This window comes from Macrotis lagotis, chromosome 1 (assembly GCF_037893015.1).
Source record: "Macrotis lagotis isolate mMagLag1 chromosome 1, bilby.v1.9.chrom.fasta, whole genome shotgun sequence".
Lineage (NCBI taxonomy): Eukaryota > Metazoa > Chordata > Mammalia > Peramelemorphia > Peramelidae > Macrotis > Macrotis lagotis.
Window position 1 is genome coordinate 326,653,315 of NC_133658.1, and position 22,240 is coordinate 326,675,554.

At 36.2% G+C, this 22,240-nt stretch overlaps 1 protein-coding gene across 7 annotated transcripts in view; it reads left to right on the top strand.

Moving 5' to 3' along the window:
* SCAI (suppressor of cancer cell invasion) overlaps window positions 1-22,240 on the top strand; it is a 214,596-nt gene that overhangs the window by 181,932 nt on the left and 10,424 nt on the right. For 6 of the 7 annotated variants that reach the window (XM_074211586.1, XM_074211588.1, XM_074211587.1 and 3 more), the window contains 3 exons: window positions 10,729-10,801; window positions 12,909-13,082; window positions 13,285-13,385. In XM_074211586.1, the coding sequence (XP_074067687.1) occupies window positions 10,729-10,801; window positions 12,909-13,082; window positions 13,285-13,385 (348 nt within the window). Of the gene's footprint in view, window positions 1-10,728; window positions 10,802-11,985; window positions 12,130-12,908; window positions 13,083-13,284; window positions 13,386-22,240 lie in introns of those variants that run through there. The other variant, XR_012473651.1, reaches the window with a different exon arrangement.

Genomic DNA, 22,240 nt, shown 5'->3' on the forward strand with positions numbered 1-22,240 from the left:
AGAAGGCACAACATCCTTAACATGAGTTAATGCTCTAGGAGGAGTGTAAAGTGCAGAGGCATGAAAACCTCTTCAATCCTAGTCCCTAACATAGTCCATAGTCATCCACTACCTATTGGCCAGATAGGGGGGCTCACAATCTTTCCACAAGTATCTAGCCAATTGGAGCAAAGTATTTTCAAACCCCCCCATTTACATAATTAATCAGATTCAGTTTTACCCTATCAAAGAGAGATAATTTGTTTTACCCTATCAGAGAGATAATTCTGCATACTTCCATATATATGGAGGTCAATTAGCACAGTGCTGAATAATCTTTGTTGCCACCTGACCTTAAGGAAGTGGAAATTTTTCTTGCTGATGTGAAAGATTTATTGAAACCTGAGGGAGGCTTCACTCAGTTATAGTCCCACTCAAGACACTCATAAATCATCTACCAATTAATAAAAAGGCTTACTTATAGCAAGAGAAGGATCTGCAGAAGGATTTGTAAGCATTGAAGACACCCAAGGTCTATTTAACTGGCTGAAGCTGCTTTGCCAGCATTCTAGATCATGATCCACAGTCTAAGCCTTGGGGCCTGTACTCCTTTAGTTCTTTGTGGTTGCTTTTTACTCACACAAAGAGGCAAAGACTTCAATTACCTTTATTCCTCTGTACCAACTTAGTCTCATAGAATGTCTCGGGAATTTTAAGGACAAATCAGCCTAACTTGCCTTGGGGGAATAAAGAACCTTGTTTTTGCTCTTTTCTCAGAGGGATTCTACTTCCCTGAAGACCTTCTCATAAAACTCTCATGACTACTTTTGGGGAATCATAAACTCTGAGTTATGGAAGGAAGGGGAATAAGAATTTCTGTAGTGCTATTATGGGCCAAATGCTATGCTAAGAGCTTTACAAAGGTCTCTTGATCCTCACTACAACTCTGGGAGATAGGTACTATTATTATTCACTTTTTACAATTGACACTGAATTAAACAGAAGCTAAGTGACTTGACCAGGAGCATGCAGCTAACAAGCATTTGAGGCCAGATTTCAACTCAGGTCTTTCTGAGTATAGGTCTAAGGCTATTTCCTTTGGGTCACCTAGCTGCTATTATTCATGTATATTAGACATGGTACCTTCTAGAGATGACTATTATTTTATTATATTATTTATATTTAGTTACATTATGTGAAAAATGTAGGGTGTTGATCTTCACAGGATGTAGAGGGGAGCCCTTAGGGAATCCATTACAAAGGGGGAATGGCCCAGCTAATCACAAGACTGGAAGAGTCTTCCTACTCCCATTCCAGGGATACCAAACCCCAAACTGGTTCTCAACCAGTCAAGAGTGACCTAGAGATCTTGACCTAATGCTACTAAGTTTGCTCATTTAAGTAATTGAATATTAACCCACACACCCCCTGTGACGATTGGGGTTCTTTAGCATATCATGCATCATATGATGTTGGGGGGGGATCAAATTAGGGGCATGCCATGGAATGGCTGGACCTCTTAGATTGAAACTCAAACTCTGAGAGCCTATGAACATGCAAGAGGGAGGGGAAAGAGTTTCTGAAGACTATAAATTATCTGACTTTGAAGACTAATTCATGCCTCACGCCTAGGAGTGAGGGACCCATATCTTATAAGATGTATCTTGCAAGGTTCGTGAATAAAATGTACAATTTTCTCTCACTCTAGCAGGTTTTTCATTTCATTTATTTATAACACATTATTTAACTTATTTTAGTTACATGAGTTAAGTAATCAGATAATTATAATTTAATTTGGTTAAATTAATTACATTTTGTGCTGGGCTTGTGATTGATTAGGGGTTGAGTGTTTGCTGCATGTCTGCAGTACATCATTTGGGGTGCTGTGAGTTCCTTTTGGCTCAGAGAATCACTTTTACTCAAGTCTCATGTGTTGGGAGTAAATCACTGTAGAAACATAATCCCATTATAGTCATCATAGGATTCAGAGGGATAGGGAGCCCTGATCAAGTGATTTTTCCTATCATTTTAGGAGGTGACCTCTCTAACCCCTGCCAAGGTCAGCTTATCTTTATGTTCTTGATTATCTAATCTTCTATTAGCTATCTTCTAAGAGCTTGACCCATGTCCCTTCCTTCTTTTTTCTCAGAAGTCTAACTGGCTTTATCTTTATTGATTCTAAATATGTCTTATCCTTAAAATACCCTCACTTGACACAATGATATCAAACTATCTTCCTACTTTCCTTCCTTCCATTGCCAAATTCTGACAAAGAATCTTCTATACTTGCTGCTTCCATTTCTTTACCAACCCTTACTTATTAGTCTCTTGCAATGTGACTTCACATCCCAGTTGAAAATGTTCTTTAGGATGACAGTAATCTCTTAATGATTATGTCAGTGACCTCTTCTCTTCTCTACTCCTACTTGATGTCAGTGAAGCTTGTCATATACCTTCCCTTCCTCCTAGATACTCTTCCTTGTCTTTGATGCCATTGTTCTTTCTGGATCTTAGCATTGCCTCCCTGACCACTCCTTTTTAAGAGTCTTTGCTATCTCATCCTAAAGTTGGAAATGACCTCAGAAGCCATCTAGATCAGTAATATAGTGCTCATATTCTGTGAGTTGGTTTACTTGAATTGTTTTCTTTAAACAATCAAAAAGTATGCTTTCAAGAATACAGTGGTATGAAAGAATACTAACATGTTTATATATAAGAAGAAACAATTTGAATCTTCTTTCCTTTGGATATGTTGTCAGAGGAATACCTTATGGACAAAAACTTTCCTCTTAAAAAGATCTAAATATTGTAGAGACAAGATATATCGGCAGTGAATGAGATGGAGTATACAGGCATCTTCCAATAGTCTCAATTTGTTCAAAGAAATGTATCTTGTATATTCCTGAATTGTTTTTCATGGCAATTTCAGCTCATAGATGGTAGAGAAAGCAGTGGCTGAAACATCTTTGTACTTCATTCTGATCAATAAGATAGATTGGGTTAGTGAAGTGAAAATGATTGGAACTTCTTGTAATCTTGAACATGGTTACAAGAAATAAGAAAATAAATGCTTGTCATAGTTGTTATTAGCCCTAGGCTTTAAAAATAACTAAACTAACATACTCAGAGTTTCAAAGAATACTTGAGTTTAATCCCCTGGCCAGAGACTCTCAAAATGAAAAACATGTTAAGAAGAATAGACAGCTCTAAAAAAATGAATTTGAGAAAATCTAAAAATGATCAAGATCCTAAAATATAAAAATGTGATCATTGTAACTAAACAGATTTTTCTGAGGTATTGTAATTTTTCAAACTATACCTGCAAAAGATAGAAGGAGGGTTATAACCTAAGAGAAAAATGAAGAAGTGGCATGACCCTATTAGAAGAGTGTCAGAAAAGTAAAAATACAGAAGGAAATTTCAGATATATTTAGGGACAATAAAGAGTTTGGATTTTGTTTTGTTTTTTAAGTTATACTTTTTGGTAATAAGCCTGGATTATATGGGAGAAATTGCTCCAAATTGCTCCATTCTTTCTGACATTAGTATTTCCACAGTATAACAGTAAATCATGTTATACCATTACCAAAAAAGAAAAATGTGACCCAAAGAATAATGGAAAGATGCACACTCAGTAAATGTATAGGAGATTACTTCGGAGAATGAACTATGCAAGTCCAACATAGAGAATCTGTGACTAGTCAATTTGTGTGGAAAAAAAAATTTGAATGTAGCAGAGGACTAGGAGTTCATTATGAGTCAACAGGATGACATGACTACTAAAAAAAAGCTCATGTGATTTTAGGATCATAGTATCCAGAACTAAGGAAGTGCTAGACCTGCTGTTCTCTACCTGGATATACCACATCTTATACCAGGTCTGGAGTCTTATGTTCAGTTTTAGGTGCCACATTTCATATGGGGACACTGAGAAGTGTGGTAAAGAAGCTAGGTAAAGAAGCCTCACAAAGGCTTGGATGACATAATGAAATGTGGTGGACCTGGAGAGTAGAAACTGTGTGTGTGTGTGTGTGTGTGTGTGTGTGTGTGTGTGTGTGTGTGTGTGTGTGGTGGGGGTCATAGCATGAAGTGACAATGATGTCACTTAGAAGACAGTTTTAATTCATTCTGTTTGACTCTAGAGCACAACTAGGAACAATGGGTAGAGGCTGCAGAGAATCAGATGTTAACTCTATGAAACTTTTCAGTAATTAGTAAGATAGATTGAGTAATGGATAGAATTCTGGGTCAGAAGTCAGGAAAATCTCATTTCTGATCCTAGCTCAGACACTTAACAGCAGTGTGACCCTGGGCATTACTTAATTGCTATCCACTTAAGTTTCCTCCACATAAAATTGGAATAATAATCTCTGCCTCCCAGGGTTGTTGTGAGGACCAAATGAGATAATACTTTTAAATGCTTAGCACATAGTAGATACTTCTCTTATGATTGCTTCCTTCCTTCTTTGGCAATCTAGGTTTCTTCATTCTGGTTATATGCTTTATCCTCATACCTTATCAGATTTGGCAGTTTTTAGGATATTCTCATTCACATCAAGAAGTCCCTGGGGGGCGGCTAGGTGGAACAGTGGATAGAGCACCAGCCCTGGAGTCAGAAGTACCTGAGTTCAAATGCTGCTGAAGACACTTAATGATTACCTAGCTGCGTGGCCTTGGGCAAGCCATTTAACCCCATTGCCTTGCAAAAACCTAAAAAAAAAAAAAGAAGTCCCTGACCCCCATGTTTGCTTGATAGTGTGTGTTGTAGAGTGGTGGTGTCAAACTCCTAGGAAAATGGATCACTGCAGACCAGGTTTGGACTTAGAAGAGTACAACTGAGTAGCATCTGTGTTGTGATATATCTTTCTTTATTTCCTAATTACATTTTAATCTAGGTTGGACTTATTTGTGAATGCATGCTTGGAACCTTTATTGTAGAGGACATTTCTGTTAGTTGCAGATGTGACTGGGAACCTCTGAGGAGTCTTTCTCCTCTAAGAGTCTCTGACATATGTATAAGAATTCACTAACAAAGACATGTATAACCAGAAAAGAAGTTGGACTCCTTATGGAGTCAGAATGACATAGTAGATGAAGTATACAAGTGATGTACACTGTTATCCATTAAATATTAAAAGAATCAGAGGCAAAGTTACTAGCAGATCTTCTGTGGTAAATTTACATAAAGATATATGGACTAGATTTTCACAGAATGAGAAGCTGATCAAGAGAAGACCTTGGAAGGGATAACCCTAAATTGTGGGTCAGTGTTGGGGTCAGGGTAATATCAAAGTTCTCGAACCTCTAGTCTTAAAAATCTATAGGAAGTAATTAAATTTCTGCATATATATATGTCAGTTTAAAGGATTTTTCTTTTCTACTCAAATTCTCAGCACATTATGTGGGCCTCAGGCAACTCCTCCATTTCTGTAAGGTTGAAAAGAACTTAGGAAATCTCACCCCTACATGTTTACATTCCCAACTCTATGACTCAGACTCTGAAGCTCTCCACTTATGGCTAATATAACTTACTGTTATAAAGATAAAATGATTTTTAATGGCCTATTAAGTACTTGATTTCAAAGCTGCTGTGAGCCTGGTTTTAGGTCTACTCACCCCAGCCTTAAAACTCCAACAGTGATCTCTGATATATCCATCTAGTCTTCATCTGTCCAGCTTTGTGATCCTGTTTATTCCTCTTATTAGACTCTTCCTCATTTGCCTGGTGCATCACCAGCTGAAGCAGAGACTCCTCTGTATCAAATCTGAACTTGCTGAACTTCACATTGCCCTGTCACTATCAAGATAAAATAGATCCCACACCTGCCCCAGCTATTGTCACCTGATTGTCCCCCACCCATCTTTGTGAATGGTCCATTTGAAGCAACTTGTTCAAAGGATGCTTCCACAACCCCACCTGCTGGCGGCTTTTCCCTTTACTTTTCTACTTCTTTTGCTGAAAGGTAACTGAGAGGCATAAATTTTGAGTCAGATTATCTGAGAATTCTGGCTTTGCTGCTTAATAGCTCTATGACTGTGAGCAAGTTTCCTCTATGACTGGGCCACAGTTTCCTCATCTTTAAGAAGAGAGAGTTGGGTTATCCAGTAAGTTCTCTTCCTCCTCCAACTCTATGATCCTATATAGTGCTAATAGAAGACAAAGAGAAAAGAGAATATTGTACTCAAAAGTTCCAAATTTTGGAATGAGATAATGAATTTCAGCTCTATCAGTCACAAATTGGGAGGTTCTGCAAGACATTTAACCTACCTGACTTTCAGCTTCGTTATCTGTAAGATGTTTATTTGTGCTTCCCTAATTAGTTATCACAAAACCATTGTAAGAAAAAAGCAGTGCCTTCAACCTTAGTTTGTAGAAAGGCATTGTGGCATTAAGGGGTACCAGTTCTCTTACAACTTAGGTGCCCATGATTTCCCTTGTCCTCATTGTCCAATGACACCATCCTCCTGGTGGATCCCATACAAGATACCCTACCTTTGGACCTTTTCTCTGGTTGGCCTCTGTCTTCATTGCGCCTGCTCATCATCTCTGCAGGAAACCTTTCCTGACCCCTGATATTCCAGGGCCTTCCCTCTGTGAATGATTGGCAATTTTTCTTGTTCACACATAGTCCTTTGCATGTTGGCTCCCTTGTCTCCATTAAACTGAAGCATCTCGAGAGCAGAAACTGCCCTTTGTCTTTCTTAGTACAGTGCCTGGCACACAGTAGGTGCTTAACACAGGCTACAATTCACTCAAATTCGTCTTTTTTTTTTGTACTGAGTTGGAATACACTCCCTCCTTACTATCACCTCAGAGAATCCCTTTATTTCTTCAAGAATGACTTATATATGCAGCTTTTCTTGATTCCCCTAACTACTGGTGCCTTCCTTAACATATTTGTTTTTATATATTGTCTTCATATTTATTCTGTAAATATTTATATATGTGTGAAGGTAGTGTGATAGAGTGGAAAAGAGAGCCTGCCTCAAAGCTAAGAAAATCATGGGTTCAAGTACTTTCTTTGATATAAATTCCATGATCCTGGGCAAAGCGCTTAACTGCTTAATGCTCTAGCCCAGAGTTATTAGAGTCCTATGCAGGGCACAATACCCTGAAGTGTGGCTGGAACCACATTAAAATATAATTAGGAAATATTTAATAGAATAAATAAATAAAAATACAGTGAAACATAGATGATGTTAATATGTTTTTCTAAGTCAATATAAAGCCCTTAATCTCTTGCTAGATTGTGTTAAAGCACATTGAAGAATTGTTTTTTTATTAAAAAAAAAAAACCAAAACCTTTTTTTAGTTCAGCTGAAAATATAAAATAAATATTTTCTCCAGCCTAAAACCTATCTGAGACTTTTCCCCTTGAGAAAATGTGTAAGAGATCAAGAACAAAAGCTAAGGATTGCTTTCACTGTTTCCTGAAGGGATGATACTATGATCTACCATTCTCCATTCAGAAACAGTATTAGGCATTGGAAAGAAGCCTTTTCAGGCCTCAAGGGTAGAGCTCAAGGTCAGAATAGTTGAAGATTAAGTGGCTATTTTAGTGACTGTTGTTTTGGATTGTTAACTCAATACTGTATATTAACATGTGAGTTTTTTTCTTCAGGTTGCCTACAAATATTAATTCAAATTATCTTGGGGTTGAAACATGTCTAAAAGCATGGGGGTAGGGAGCACTACAGCATTCTGGACCTTACTTTGAGCAAGGCTTGGATTTTGAATAATGTTAAATTAACCAGACTGATTGTGACAGACTTGTATTTAAAATATACCTGTATTTTTATTTGACAATGTAAGTTCTCTTGAGAGTAAGGTTTCCTTCTTTGTATTGACAACTATAGCACTACCACACTGCCTGGCAATATAATACATGCTTAATAAGTGTTTACTAATGTAGTAAAAAATAGCAGGCTATATGATTTTTAGTGCAATATAGAATTGGACTTAAGCACTTTTTGTTTTTGCTTTAACTTCTCCATCTGCTGTATTCCCTTCTGAGTTATCCCCCCACTTCTCAGTTTCTGTTCTCTTGATACCATTTAATCTTTGCTCAGGTGTTAACTTATAATTAAGGCTTTAACTGATAAATCCTTCTAGGTTGGCCTTTCCCAACTGTATTTATATATTAAATGAAAAGCTTTTAATACTCAAAGGAATGAAGCAAAAAATGTTGAAATACCTGATAAATTTGATATTTTGAAATTTCCTACCTTTAAAATCACTGCAGGGCATGTGAACCTGAACAATATAGAATCACATTTAATCTGAAAGACAAATTACTTCTGTTTTTTTTTAAAATGAAAGCTATTGTACTATTTCTGAGTTGTTTTTGTTATTAAGAGAGATTATATAGAGTTTGAGTGCTGTAAGACAATAAATCCTGATATCTGACACACCATGGACAAATGACTTAAACTCAGGTATCTCTTGAAGACTGTAAGTTATAAACTGGTTTTTTTATAGGTGTAGGCACATTATATTTAACTTTATATGATTTTAGCTTTACTAAATGTGACATTCAATACACCCCCTACCTACAGACATACAAAAGTGACACATTTAGATGTTTGTATTTGGAAGGAAGGGGTTCCATTCTATCCATCCTCCCTTTTCTTCCCAACATTTTGTTAGCCCCATTGCCTGGAGTTCAAGGTTCTCTAATGTATCCCTGACCATTTCTCCTAAAAAGTTGTCTTGCACTGCCTTGTTATACCTTGGAGATGATCCTGAATTCTTAAAGGTAATACAGAGAGAACACAGTTTCCAGCAAATCCCAGAAGCCTAGAAAAACTCAAAGAATTAACCACCAGGTTGTGTAAAGTGGCTACAGACCTTACCAAGCAACAGAGGGCTACCTTCTCATAGATAAACTCATGACTCTTTTGAAGTACCTTGACAATAATTCTAACAAATCTCAGAAATGCAGGCAGTTACTGCCCTACTGCATTCTAATGTTACACATTTAAATAGACACTAGACAAGGAATGAGTAAAAGAAATGTCATACTCCCTTGCATAGGCTCCCTGCCCTATCTAATTTGCTACATTAATTGCTTGACTTAAAAATACAATCTGAGGGGCAGTTAGGTGGTGCAGTGGATAGAGCACCGGCCCTGGAGTCCGGAGTACCTGAGTTCAAATCCAGCCTCAAACACTTAATAATTACCTAACTGTGTGGCCTTGGGCAAGCCACTTAACCCCATTGCCTTGCAAAAACTTAAAAAAAAATGTAATTTGTAGTGCACGTAACTGAATCTCCTTACTAGTTTCTTAGATTTTTATTGCTTTTACATTACTTTTGCAACTTTTTTTCTAGATTTTTGGTTCATCAGAGCATTTGGATCATAATAATTTTAGAAAATCTTTAATAATAGGACATGGAATGATGCTGCAGAAAGGATGCTAAGACTTAGAGTTTAAATCTTGTTTAGTTTAAACCTCATCTCTGTGACCTGCTACTTGTATAACCCTAGATTTGTAACAATCTTCCTTGCCCTTGATTTGAACCGAGGTACTCCTGACTCCAAGGCCGGTGCTTTATCCACTACGCCACCTAGCCGCCCCTTTCTTTTCTTTTTTTTTTTGCAAGGCAATGGGGTTAAGTGACTTGCCCAAGGTCACATAAGCAGTTATTCAGTATCTGAGGTCAGCTTTGAACTCAGGTCCTTCTGACTCCAGGGTCCATGCTCTATCCACTACTCCACCTAGCTGCCATTTCCCTGCTTTCTAAACCTAGAGAAAAGTCACCTAACCTTTCAATTCCCTGGACAACTGTCTCTGAAAATAAATTGCAAAATATTTGCCAATCTGCATTAATAGATGTATTTCACCATGAGCTCCCTAACTTAATGAAATCTGATTTTTTTTTAATTATAGGATGGGGCAGCTAGGTAGCGCAGTGGATAGAGCACCAGTCCTGGAGTCAGGAGTACATGAGTTCAAATCCAGCCTCAGACTCTTAATTACCTAGCTGTGTGGCCTTGGGCAAGTCACTTAACTCCATTTGCCTTGCAAAAACTAAAAAAAAAATTACAGAAGAATCTCAAAGATGGAGCTGTTGGCTGAATACAAACTGAAGCAAACTTTTTTTTTCTCTGACTTTATTTTCTTGAGATTTTTCTTTGGGAGGAGTAATGTTTACTTTTTACAACATGACTATTATAGTAATGTTTTTCATGGCTATACATTTTTAACTTACACAAAGTAACTTACTTTCTCATTGGGAAGAGTAGAGTGGAAGGAAGGGAGAGAATTTGGAACTCAAGGTTTTGGAAGTAAATGTGGAAACTTGATTTTGCATGTAGCTGGGGGAAAAATTTAGAATAAAATAAATTTTAGAAATAAATAAGGGGTGGCTAGGTGGCATAGTGGATAAAGCACCAGCCCTGGAGTCAGGCGTACCTGGGTTCAAATCCAGTCTCAGACACTTAATAATCACCTAGCTGTGTGGCCTTGGGCAAGCCACTTAACCCCATTTGCCTTGCAAAAAAAAAAACTATAGATAGATAGATAGATAGATAGATAGATAGATAGATAGATAGATAGATAGTTAAAATATTACAGGATAATTTCCTATTCAAGTAAAAAATTTTGACCTTTCCATAATTAATGTTCTAGTTTCAGATGTGCTGTATATGTTTATAAGTAGCTAATCATTGAGAAACCTATTTGTTCATTACTGAGAAACTAATTTTAGCCAATCTTAATATTTTTTAAAAAATTGTTATGTTACAGAATTTCACAAACTTATTTGGACAACCTCTTGTTTGCTTGCTTTCTCCAACAACATATCCAAAAGCATTACAAGGTATGTTTTTATTGATATACCAAGGTCTAATTTAAACTGGGTTTGGTTTGGGGGGGGGGTTTTGGCTTTATATTCTTAAACTTGATTTTCCTCTCTGATAGGTACATGTAGCACTCATTGATGAAAAACATATATATATATATATATATATATATATATATATATATATATGTATATGGAATTGACTTAGCAATGTGATCATTCGCTAAATTTTAGCTCTCTGCTAAAAGTAAACTCTTTGATTCAGAGGGTCCAATTTCAGTATCCTAGCTATCTTTCAAAGATTACCATACAGTATTGTTAGGTGAACTATCTGTTATCATTAGATTTTTTTTTTTTTTTTTTTTGCCTTCTGCTATTTTGGAAATTTTCGTGGTTTATGGGCCTTTTGTTTATGGGGTATTTATTTTCAAATTCAAGGGATTCATCTTGATTTACCATCTCTGACATGTAATTTTTTTAATTTAAATTTTGTCTGTGCTTTTTTTTTGTTTCCCCATAAAACCTGCTGTGCATTGAATTTTCTCTTGTAGTAAACATTTATTTCTTTTTATTTATTTATTTATTTTAGGAGGTTTTTTTGGTGGGGCAGTGGGGTTGTGACTTGCCCAAGGTCAAACAGTTTAGCAAGCTTCAAACGTCTGAGGCTAGATTTGAATTCAGGTTCTCTGACTCCAGGGCAGGTGCTCTATCCATTGTGCCACTTAGCTGTTCCCAATAACAAACATTTAGACAAAAAAGAGATAGTTATCTCTATCAGTTAATATTATATTCAGCAGCTATAATCACTTCCATCTCTACTGAGATTATCCAATATACTTAAAGCACCATTTAAACTCTTAAACTGTTGATTTTGATTTGAAGAATTCCTATGTTACATTGTACCCAAATTGACAGAACTTAAAGGAATTTCTTATTTTTTTTTACATTTTTTGTTGTAAAGAGAATTTCTCTCTGAATATTTTGCCCATTTATCATGTGACTGAGTGAAAATTAAAAACATTCAAATTTATCCACAAGTTGTAAACATTAACACCAGCCAAGACCTGTGAGATCTTATTCAGCTCATTTATTCTTGCTCTAGGCAAGAATGAACATGAAATAAAGCTTAGTATCACAGAGAGATTTTGAGAACTATTTAAGCAGGACCTTCACTGTTTCACTGTCTCCCTAACTGTGAATAGTGTTGGTGTCTCTCAGTGAGAGATGGCAATTTACCGCTACTTCCCAACCAGAAGCCCAGTCTGCTGACATAGTTTGACACAGGAAGTGGTGGTCAGCATTTGAATACCTGAGAGAAGCTGGAGACTTTTCACCGTTGTTTTAAGGTAAGTTCTGCTCTTTATTAGAAAAAAATGTAGCAGTAACATTCAATAAATTTGTCTAAGCATCAAATTATCCATTTTACTAAATGATAGAACTTACCTTAAAACAATGGTGAAAGTCTCCTACTGGGGACCTGCTACCCTGTTTCTATTTTCAGTAATTTTTTAAAAGTAATCCACAATTTGGGTTCATATGATCATAGAATTTTAAAGTTGCCAAAGAGTTTAAAGCTATTCTCATTCAACCCTTTCATTCTACATATGAGAAGACTTAGGCCTGGGAAAGGAAAATGTTTTTCCCCAGGGTCATACTAGTAATGGAGCCAGGTGTCCAACAGAGATCTGTCTGACTCCAAATCCAATGGTTTTTGTTACTATTCTCTTGTTTTTTTAAATCACACACTTTATCAAATAAAAAACTTTTTATTGAGAAAAAATGATCCACAAAAAAAAGATTTTCAGCATTCATGAAAGGTGGTATACAAGTGCTATTAAGTGTTGTCTATTTAAATAAAAAGGCTTATCCAGCTATTGGATAAGAAAAGTAAACTTTAAATATCAAGCAAAGAGGAAAAAGTCTGCAGTTTGAAGTTGATGAATATGTACAAACAAGATAGAGAGAATTTACTTAAGAGCCTGTTTTGTCTTTTTATGCCTGCAAGTGGTCTTCATTGGCTTGAATGAAAGGATTGAGACCTTTTGGATAATACAGGCTAGAATTACGGAGATTTGGATGATTTTTCTGTTCATTGTCTCCCAATGCAACCTGTTTCTTATTTCAGATCAGTCTCAACGTGGTAGCCTCTTCACTCTTTTTTTGAACAATCCTCTAATGGCCTTCCTGTTTGTCTCTGGATTGTCGAGCATGCGTAGAGGTCTGTGGGAAAAATGTCAAGAATATCTTCGAAAAATCAACCGGGATATTGCCCAACTGCTGACCCACTCACGTTCCATAGGTACCTTTCTGATATAATATATGAGTTTGGAGTGGCAGTTAAATTTCCTGATACTTTAAGTGTGTTTGACTTTCAAATGGTCATTTAATATTTGTTACCAACAAGAAAATTTAAGTCCCCACCCCCAATTTCTTCTTTTTATTTTTGGAAATTTTTTTTCCAGTCAAACTTTTTTCCAATGTCACCTTTTTATTCTTTTCAGATCAGGCTTTTCTCCAGTTTTTCGGGGATGAATTTCTTCGCTTGCTTCTCACTAGATTTGTCTTCTGTTCAGCTACCATGAGAATGCACAAGATTTTTCGGGTATGCACCAGAAATAATCACTTGGGTCCAGCTTTAATTAGGCCTTTAAAATTTATGCACTTTGGAGGAAATAAAGTTCTATGGCAAAGTAATGGAATGGCTTGACCAAATAAATGATCACTTGAAATGATTACAATTTTGGATACCTAATATGGTTTACACATTTAAGTTTAAACTTGAATCTTCATAGTATTAATAAAGGACTTAAAAATCATAGTTTTCAAGTAAGTAGTTTCTTAAAATCCATGTATTTTAATAAATATTTATTGTATTTAGGATCTTTTTAATTTACAAAAATTCTGAATTGTATTTTATCTCTACTCCAGTTTCTACATAACTTAGTTTCATCTATTTTTATGGATTGTCTTTATATAGTAATCCTAATTGCATATGTATTTTTTTAAAAATTCCTATTAAATCTCAGGAATTGTTTGTTACAAGGACATAAGAATTGCCACTTTATGTCACTGCTATCATTGACATGTGAAGACTCTCACCCTAGATATTGTTATATTTTGTTCAGAGTCCTAAGGCATCAACTCCTCTTTTCAATCTGCCATGGCTCCATAGGTTATAAATCCATGTTGCAAATCTTTTTTGATTACTGAACTCTAACTTGAGGTCTCAAACCTTCTGATACTTCATGATCTCTGTACCTGCACAAGCACTGTGTATTCAAAAATTTGCCACACCCAATCTCTCATTACCTTTCTCCTTATTATGCCCTTGGTACTGTAGCTGGATATCTGATTCTAACATCTTGTCTCTCTTTTCCTTCCAGTCTCCACTGCCACAGATATACATTTCCTAGGGTTTATTTGCAAGAAAAAAGTTACTATATATAAATAATTGAGATAACAGAAGATCTATCTAGATGTCCTTTTATCTTTATATATACGAATGTTTGTGTATATGTATGTATGTATGTGTGTATGTATATAATATATACATATACATATACATATACATATACATATACATATACATATACATATACATATACATATATACACATATGTATTTAAAGACCCAGAAGTTTCAGATTAGGTATTACTAAAACTTTCTTTTAAAAAGAATTCTTTTAATCAGTCAAAATCTGCCTTTTCACACAAGAAAAATAAAGTCCATTACAAACATGTATAGTCAATCAAAACAAATTTACGCATTGACCATTTCCCACAAATATTTATCTGGTTCTGCATTCACGTCTCCATCAGGATATAGGCTGTAGATTTTATTATTAGTCTTCTGAAATCATGTTTGATTTTTATTCAATTAAGAGTTCATCATAATAGTATTCCCTCATACTATTACTTTTTCATCACATCTTCAATTTATGGGCAGTCTGTCAGATTTTCATTATTTACCACCTCAGAAAAGATCTGTAATTATTTTTAAACATACTTAGAGTTTATCTTTCTTAGAACTAATTCTTCCCTTAATCTAGTTGCCTTCTAATTCTCCTCCCCCCCTAATTCCCTTTCCTTTACATTTCTCTTTTGAGTGAAATGTATTGCTGTACTCAGTTATATGTGTGTATTCCTTCTTTTTTCAAGCAATTCAAATGAAAGTGAGGTTTAAGTATATCACACCCTCCATCCCCCTCCCCCTTTTTTGTACAGATAAATGCCTTTGTACAATGATTCTATAAAGATAATTTAACCTTCCTTTCCTAACCTCCCTTCTCCCCTTTCATTTTATTTCTTTTTCCTTCTCTTTCCAATCTCTTCTTAAGATCATCATGACATAACAGAACATGCCAGTCCTAATTGAATTCTCTTTATGATCCTGATGATCATCACAAAATTTGGGTTGACATCATGCAACACTATACAAATATTTTATGCATTTCTGGGTTTCTAAATTTTTTTCTGTGTCATCTGTGCATTCCTCAAAAGTCCTAAATCATTCCCATTTAATTTTTTATGCTGATACACAATATACTGAAACCATGCTGGGATAAATCATGATATGGAAGGGAGAACTATATACTCAGTTTTGCTTGCTAAGTTCTTCTTGGATCTAAACCCATATCCTTTGCCTTCTGAAGAATACAGTCTTCTAAGACTTTTCTTCTTTACAGTGGTGGCTGCTAAATATTGTGTATTCTTCACCATGGCACCATATTTGCAATATTTTTTTGTAACCTGGAAACTTTGGATTTTGGCTATAATGTTCTTAAGAGTTTTCATTTGAAATTTTTTTTTAGAAAGTGACTAGTGACTAGTGAATCCTTTCTTTTTTCATTTTGCCCTCTGCTTCTAAGATATCTGGGCAGTTTTGTTTTTAAAGATTTGTTAATACAAGATATTTACATTCTTTTTTTGTTGATGTTATTCATATAATCAAATGGTTCTTAATTGTTTTATCTCCTCAATATGGTTTCTAAGTCATTGTGTTTACTTTGAGATACCTTATACTTTCTTTGATTTTTTCATTCTTTTTGTTTTGTATTAATATTAACCATATTTCCCCATGTATAAGATTCACCTTAATTTGGGAGCCAGAAATTTGAAAAAAAAATGTTTTACATAAAGTTATCGAGCTCAAGTTTTATTGAACATGAAATTCAAGGACCTTATGCTCATAGCTTTCAGACATCTTTTGGCCAAGTCTGGTGCATGGACACATGCTTAGTCAATTCCGTTTCATGAACCTGAAGCACCAACTGTATGTTCCTTTGAAATCAGTCACTTCTTTTTCATCAGCAGTTCTTCTTGCCTCATGCTGAACCATCTTTGTCCAATGACCCATCTCTTCAATTCCTTCTAAATCAGGCCAATTTGCCTTTCATGGACTTCTGCTATGGTGTTTTCAATGGGGTTTCTTCTTCCCATAGCCAGTCTTGGATTGTTTTCTCAGTTGGAGGAGGACCAAACATGTTCAGTGGCATGATTTCCATTCACTTTTACAAACTGGAACGCTTTGAACTTGGATTCAAAGTCATTTTCTTCTTCTAGTTTTCTGTCTGGAGTATCTCTGCTACCATAATAGTTTTTTATGGGAGAATTATTTTTTTTTTTTGTCCATTCTTCCTGTCTATTTCACAACTTTGCGTTTAATATTATGGCAGGACTCTGACATACTGTGTGGAATGCTAATGCTGGTCCTATTGTTGTGATCTTGGGTTATGAAGTGTTGTGTTATTTCAGGATTTTAGGGACAGACTGGGAACTTGCAAGTTTTCAATACTCACAGTTTGTCTGTTTAAAGGTAAAGTCTCATTGCTGCCCTCTACAGCCCCAACCCCATTTGAGCTCTGCTTATTCCTGACTTTGATCTGAGTAAGAGTAGACTGCTGCTGGATTATGCTTCTGTCAGCCAGCGAAAAACTCTAATGCTGGCAGAATGCAGGCTCCCTTTTTGATTTAGCATTCCTGCTATGTTATTCTTGTGCATTTTGGGCTAGATACTAGAAATGAGGCTCAGCTCAACCCCCAGATCCACACTGCTGCTTGTTTCTCAACTTTCTTCTTTCCTAGTGCACTATCTAGGGCTTCCCTACCCAAAAATTCTAGCCCTTTATGCAGACCTCTTTTTCAGTACTCTCCAGATCTATGTCCTAGAACTGGATAGTGGGTGAAAAAACCACTGGTTCACATTTGTCTCTGTTGCAATACCCCGGTACAGGAATGTGACCTTCTCTTGCCCTAAGCACCAGAGTACTGTGTCTATTGTGTGTTCTTGACCTGACTATGTCCCCAATGTCTACTCGCTTTCCTGTCTTTCTCCCAGTGATGAGCTAGGCTGTACAAATGAATCACTGGGATTTCCCCATCAGAATTCTGTTTGCTATATTTTTTAGATCTGTTTAGAGTATTGTAGAAGGTAGCTCACAATACTGATTTCCTACCATTTTACCATATTGGCTCTACCAAGGTAATTTTTAAGGTAATCTAGTTGCCCCTTTTCCAGGCCTAGTTTGGCCCCTGATCATTCTTGGGCTGGGAATAATTGGCTAAATTTACTGTCTCTGACCATGTCAACAAAGAATACGAGAGATTAGAGTGTGATTGAGTCTCTTGAGGTCACCCTCAAAGACTTAGGAACATAACCTAAAATCATCCTACTTTCTTCTTAGTATCCTGTTATGTGTCTGTTATTTGTGAATTTAACTGAATCTTTTAAAAATCTATTTTTAAATTTAAATTTTTTCACTACTTCTTATAGTAATTGGTTCTGTAAATTTATGGCTGGTTTGTGAATTGTATCATTTTTTTGGTTTTGGTCCTAAACTTCTCCTATGTCTTCAAAGACTTATCCTTTAGTTCACGTTTTTTTTAAATTTTCACTTTTTAACATTTTATTTGTGTTCCAGTTATATGCAATAGTAATATGTACCCGTCATTTTTTGCAAGGCTCTGAATTCTACAATTTTCCCCCTTCCCTTCCCCCCCACACAAAAGGCTGTCTGATAGTCTCTACATTGTTTCCATGCCATACATTAATGTAAATTGAATGTGTTATAACAGTAAATATAACCCCGCCTCCCCCACAAGAAGATGAGAAACCTCAAGAATAGAGAGAGAGAGAGAGAGAGAGAGAGAGAGAGAGAGAGAGAAATTGTACTTCAGTCTGTGTTCAGATTTCAATGGCTCTGTTTCTGGTGTGAGTTGCTTTCTCTATCATAAGTCCACCAGAGAAGTTGCTTCAATAGTTTTCCCACAGTTGATATTACTAGCTGTACCTCCACTCTATTTCTCCCCACTCTCATTTGTTCTTTTCTCTCTCTCCTTTCATCCTGGTCCTGTCCAAAAGTGTGTTGAATCTGAGTACCCTCTCCCTCGATCTTCCCTCTCTTCAATGACCTATTCCCCCCTTCCCTCCCCCCATTCCCCCTTATCCCGTCCCTTTCTTCTTACTTTTCTCTAGGGTAAGATAGATTTCCCCACCCTATTAAGTGTGTATGTTATTTCCTCTGAGCCATTTCTGAAGAGAATGAAGACTCACTCATTCCCCCTTGCCTTCCCCCTTTCCACTCCATCGAAAAAGCTTTTTCTTGACTCTTATGTGAAATTTCTTAGCTTCTTCATCTCCTTTCCCTCCTCCCAATACTTTTCTTTATCACCCATTGACTCCATCTTTTTACTATATTATACTATTATATTCCACTCCTTCCTATGTCCTATCTCCTCCTAACAGCTCTTATAAATGAGAAAGTTCATATGAGTTATCAATATCTTCTTCCTGTGCAGGAATACAAACAATTCAGTATCATTAAGCTCCTCATAGTTAGTCCTTCTCTTCCACTCCCTCTATGGTTCAACAGTGCCCTGTACTTGGAGATCAAACTTTCTGTTCAGCTCTGGTTGTTTCAATAGGAAAGTTTGAAAGTCCCGTTCCATTGAAAGTCCATCTTTTCCCCTGAAAGAGGATGTTCAGTTTTGCTGGCTAGTTGATTCCCGGTTATAAACCAAGATCTTTTGCCTTCTGGAATATCATATTCCAATCCCTACAAACCCTTTATGTCGATGCTGCCAGATCCTGTGTAATCCTGACTATGGAGCCTCGGTAGTTGAATTGTTTGTTTCTGGCAGCTTTTAGAATTGTCTCTTTGATTTGGGAGTTTTGGAATTTGGCTATAATATTCCTGGAAGTTTTCTTTTGGGATCTCTTCTAGGGGGTGACTGGTGAATTCTCTCGATTTCTATTTTACCCTCTGCTTCTAGGATCTCAGGGCAATTTTGCTGTATTATTTCTTGAAAAATGAAGTCTAGGCTCTTCTGATTATGGCTTTCAGATAGCCTGGTAATTTTTAAATGATTTCTTCTGGATCTGTTTTTGAGGGTTTTTTTTTCCAATGAGATATTTCACATTTTCTTCTAATTTTTGTTTTTTTTGGAAGAGTTTTATTTCTTCCTAATTTCTTGCAAAGTCATCAGTTTCCTTTAATTCCATTCTGCATTTGAAGGAGTTATTTTCTTCAGAGAGTTTTTTTATATCTTTTACCAAGCTTTTGATTTGGTTTTCATGATTTTTCTGCATCGCTCTCATTACTCCTCCATCTCCCTTAATTGCTTTTCAGAGTCTTTTTTGAGCTCATTCTTAGTCTGAGCCCATTTTCTATTTCTCTTGAAGGTTTTGGATCTGGAAATTTTGATTTTGTCATTGTCTGAGTATATGTTTTGATGCTACATGGGACTAAAGTAATTCTCTATGGTCAGATTCTTCTTTTTCTGTTGTTTACTCATTTCCTCAGCCCAAGACAGTACTTCCAAGGCTTTGGGGTTTTTGGTTTTTTTTTTTTTTGGTTTTTGGGACACCCCACTGGGACCTTTATTCCTCTAAGATCTTATGCTCTCTTGCCTTTGCTTTGGTATGTCGATGGCCCCATACTTCCCTCTGCCCTGGAGCTATAAGGAAGATCCTGCTATCTTAGTATGAAAGCCCAAACTGCAACCTAGATATGAGTGTAGGGAAACAGCAGAGTCCTACCCCAGGGAGAACAGAGAAATCTCTGCAGACTTTCCTTACTGTCTCTGGGGGTGCAGGCTGCTTTCTCCAGATTCTCATTGCAGATTCTGTGGCCAGTACTCCTCACTCCACACTCATTCTGGTGTAGCAGAGTTCTCTCCTTGTTCCTTCAAGCTGTTGCCAGTGATTGCTGGGCTGTGCTATGCTGCGCTGCAGCCATGACTTTTTTACCCCAACTCCTGGTCCTGGTGAAACATAGCTTTCCCACGGAACTTCTAAGTTATCTTGGACTGGGAAAATGTATCACTCAGTCTTTCTGTGGGTTCAGCCCCTCTAAATTTTGGCTAGAATCATCATTTGTTTTTTTGGAGTTTGGGGAAGGAAGGCGTTCCTGGGAAATGCTGCCTTCATGTTGCCATCTTGGCTCCCCCTAGTTCATGTTTTTTAAAAAAGGTTGTAGTTAGGGGCGGCTAGGTGGCGCAGTGGATAGAGCACTGGCCTTGGAGTCAGGAGTACCTGAGTTCAAATCTGGCTTCAGACACTTAATAATTACCTAGCCATGTGGCCTTGGGCAAGCCACTTAACCCCACTGCCTTGCCAAAAAAAAAAAAAAAAAGATCGTAGTTACCTTATCCATATTATTCATATTTTTTATGCTTAAATGGAAAAGTACTACTGAATCATTATAGTCCAGACTCATATAGTAGAACCATTATTCCCTCAGTCATTTGATTCTTGTTCTATAATTCTAGCTTTCTTGGGATGCTGATATTAGACTGTAGTTTTATGTAGGAAAAAGGTAATGTTTTCTCTATTTTGTTTCCAGTACTCATTTGGAAAGGCCATATGCTAGCAATAGATAGAAGGAGTCAAGAAAAATCTGGATTCAGTTCCTTCTTCTGGCACAAACTAACTGTATGACCATGGCAAAGCCTTTAACCTCTCTAAAGCCCTAAATAACTCTCTGAAATAAGTTAAGGATGATCGTTAGTGGAGGAAGTTTCCACATGGGTTACTTTCTATACTGGTAAAATTACACGTCCAGAAAATAAGATATTAAGTCTCATCCAAAAGAATTTTTGTTTCTAACAAGGCAAAATATTTTTGACCTAATGTTTCTGGTCATTTTGGTCTAAGCAATTAGTTGGAGAACAATCCACAGTGTCTCCCAGATATCTTTCTTGGGTTAAAGTGACTTAAAAGATCTAGTATTCTCACTTTAATTAGGATTATTTTTATCTATGTGAAAATATTTGTACTTGCTCTTCATAAATCTCATTTGCCATTTTTCTGTTCATTCTCACAGCCTCAAGAGATTTTTCTTCATCTTATCTTCATTTTTCTTTGCATTTGAATTGTTAAAAGAACCTAGTATCATTTTAGACATACATAGGCATAAACTTAGCCACTAGGTAGAATAGGTGGCCTTTGGTGTGGTTTGAGTTCAGGTACACTATATCTTTTAAAGTACTGATGGGGAGCGGGTAGCTAGATGGCACAGTGGATAAAACAACGCCCCTGAAGTTAGGAGGACCTGAGTTCAAATGTGGCCTCAGACACTTAATAATTACCTAGCTGTGTGACCTTCAGCATGTCACTTAACCCCATTGCCTTGCCAAAAAAAAAAAAAAAACAAACAAACTAAAGTACTGCTGTATAAATAATTGGAATATCTCATATATTCCTTGATAAAAATATATTGCAGAACCCATTCAACCTGATTGCAACCACTCTAAGTATAGCTTTAATATAATAATTGTGAATTTATTCTACTGATTCTCTAACTCTCTTTGATGCATTAAAAGCCTTTAATAAGTTCTTTAGAGTTCTTTATAGAATACTTACTTTTTTTTTGGTTTACCAGATTTCTGTGTAATAAGTTGTTGAATAGCAGATTAGTTATATAACCTAAAAAACTATATACCTAAAAACACTATAAGTATACTTCCTCCAAAGTTAGAAATTTGACTGTTAAAAACAGTTCTAATATGAATTGACAAGACTCATATTAATCATAGTAGAGTTTTAAGACTTGTTCAAGTTTATTGCTGTAGATCCAAGTTCTTCACCCTTCATATCCTAATCACTGGTTTTTTAGTACATACAAATGGGATTTTCCTTAGGGTACCTCCTTTCTTCTCTCTGTGCCTTCTTTCCCTGGACAAATATCATTTATTCTCACAAATTCTGCAAGCATTTCTAAGAGATGAATCTCAGATCTTTAAGACTAGTCCCACTTTTCCTATCAAGTTTTAGGATTGTATGCTATAGAATATTGAAAAAGCTTCATTTTACAGGTTTTGGACTTCTTTATTCCATATTGTATGTTTCTCTTTAATTAAACTCTTTAAACGAAAGTTCTGATCATGTCATTTCCCTTCTCCAGAGACTTAACATGTTTTGCTATTGCCTATAAAATAAAACCCAAACTCCTAAATCTG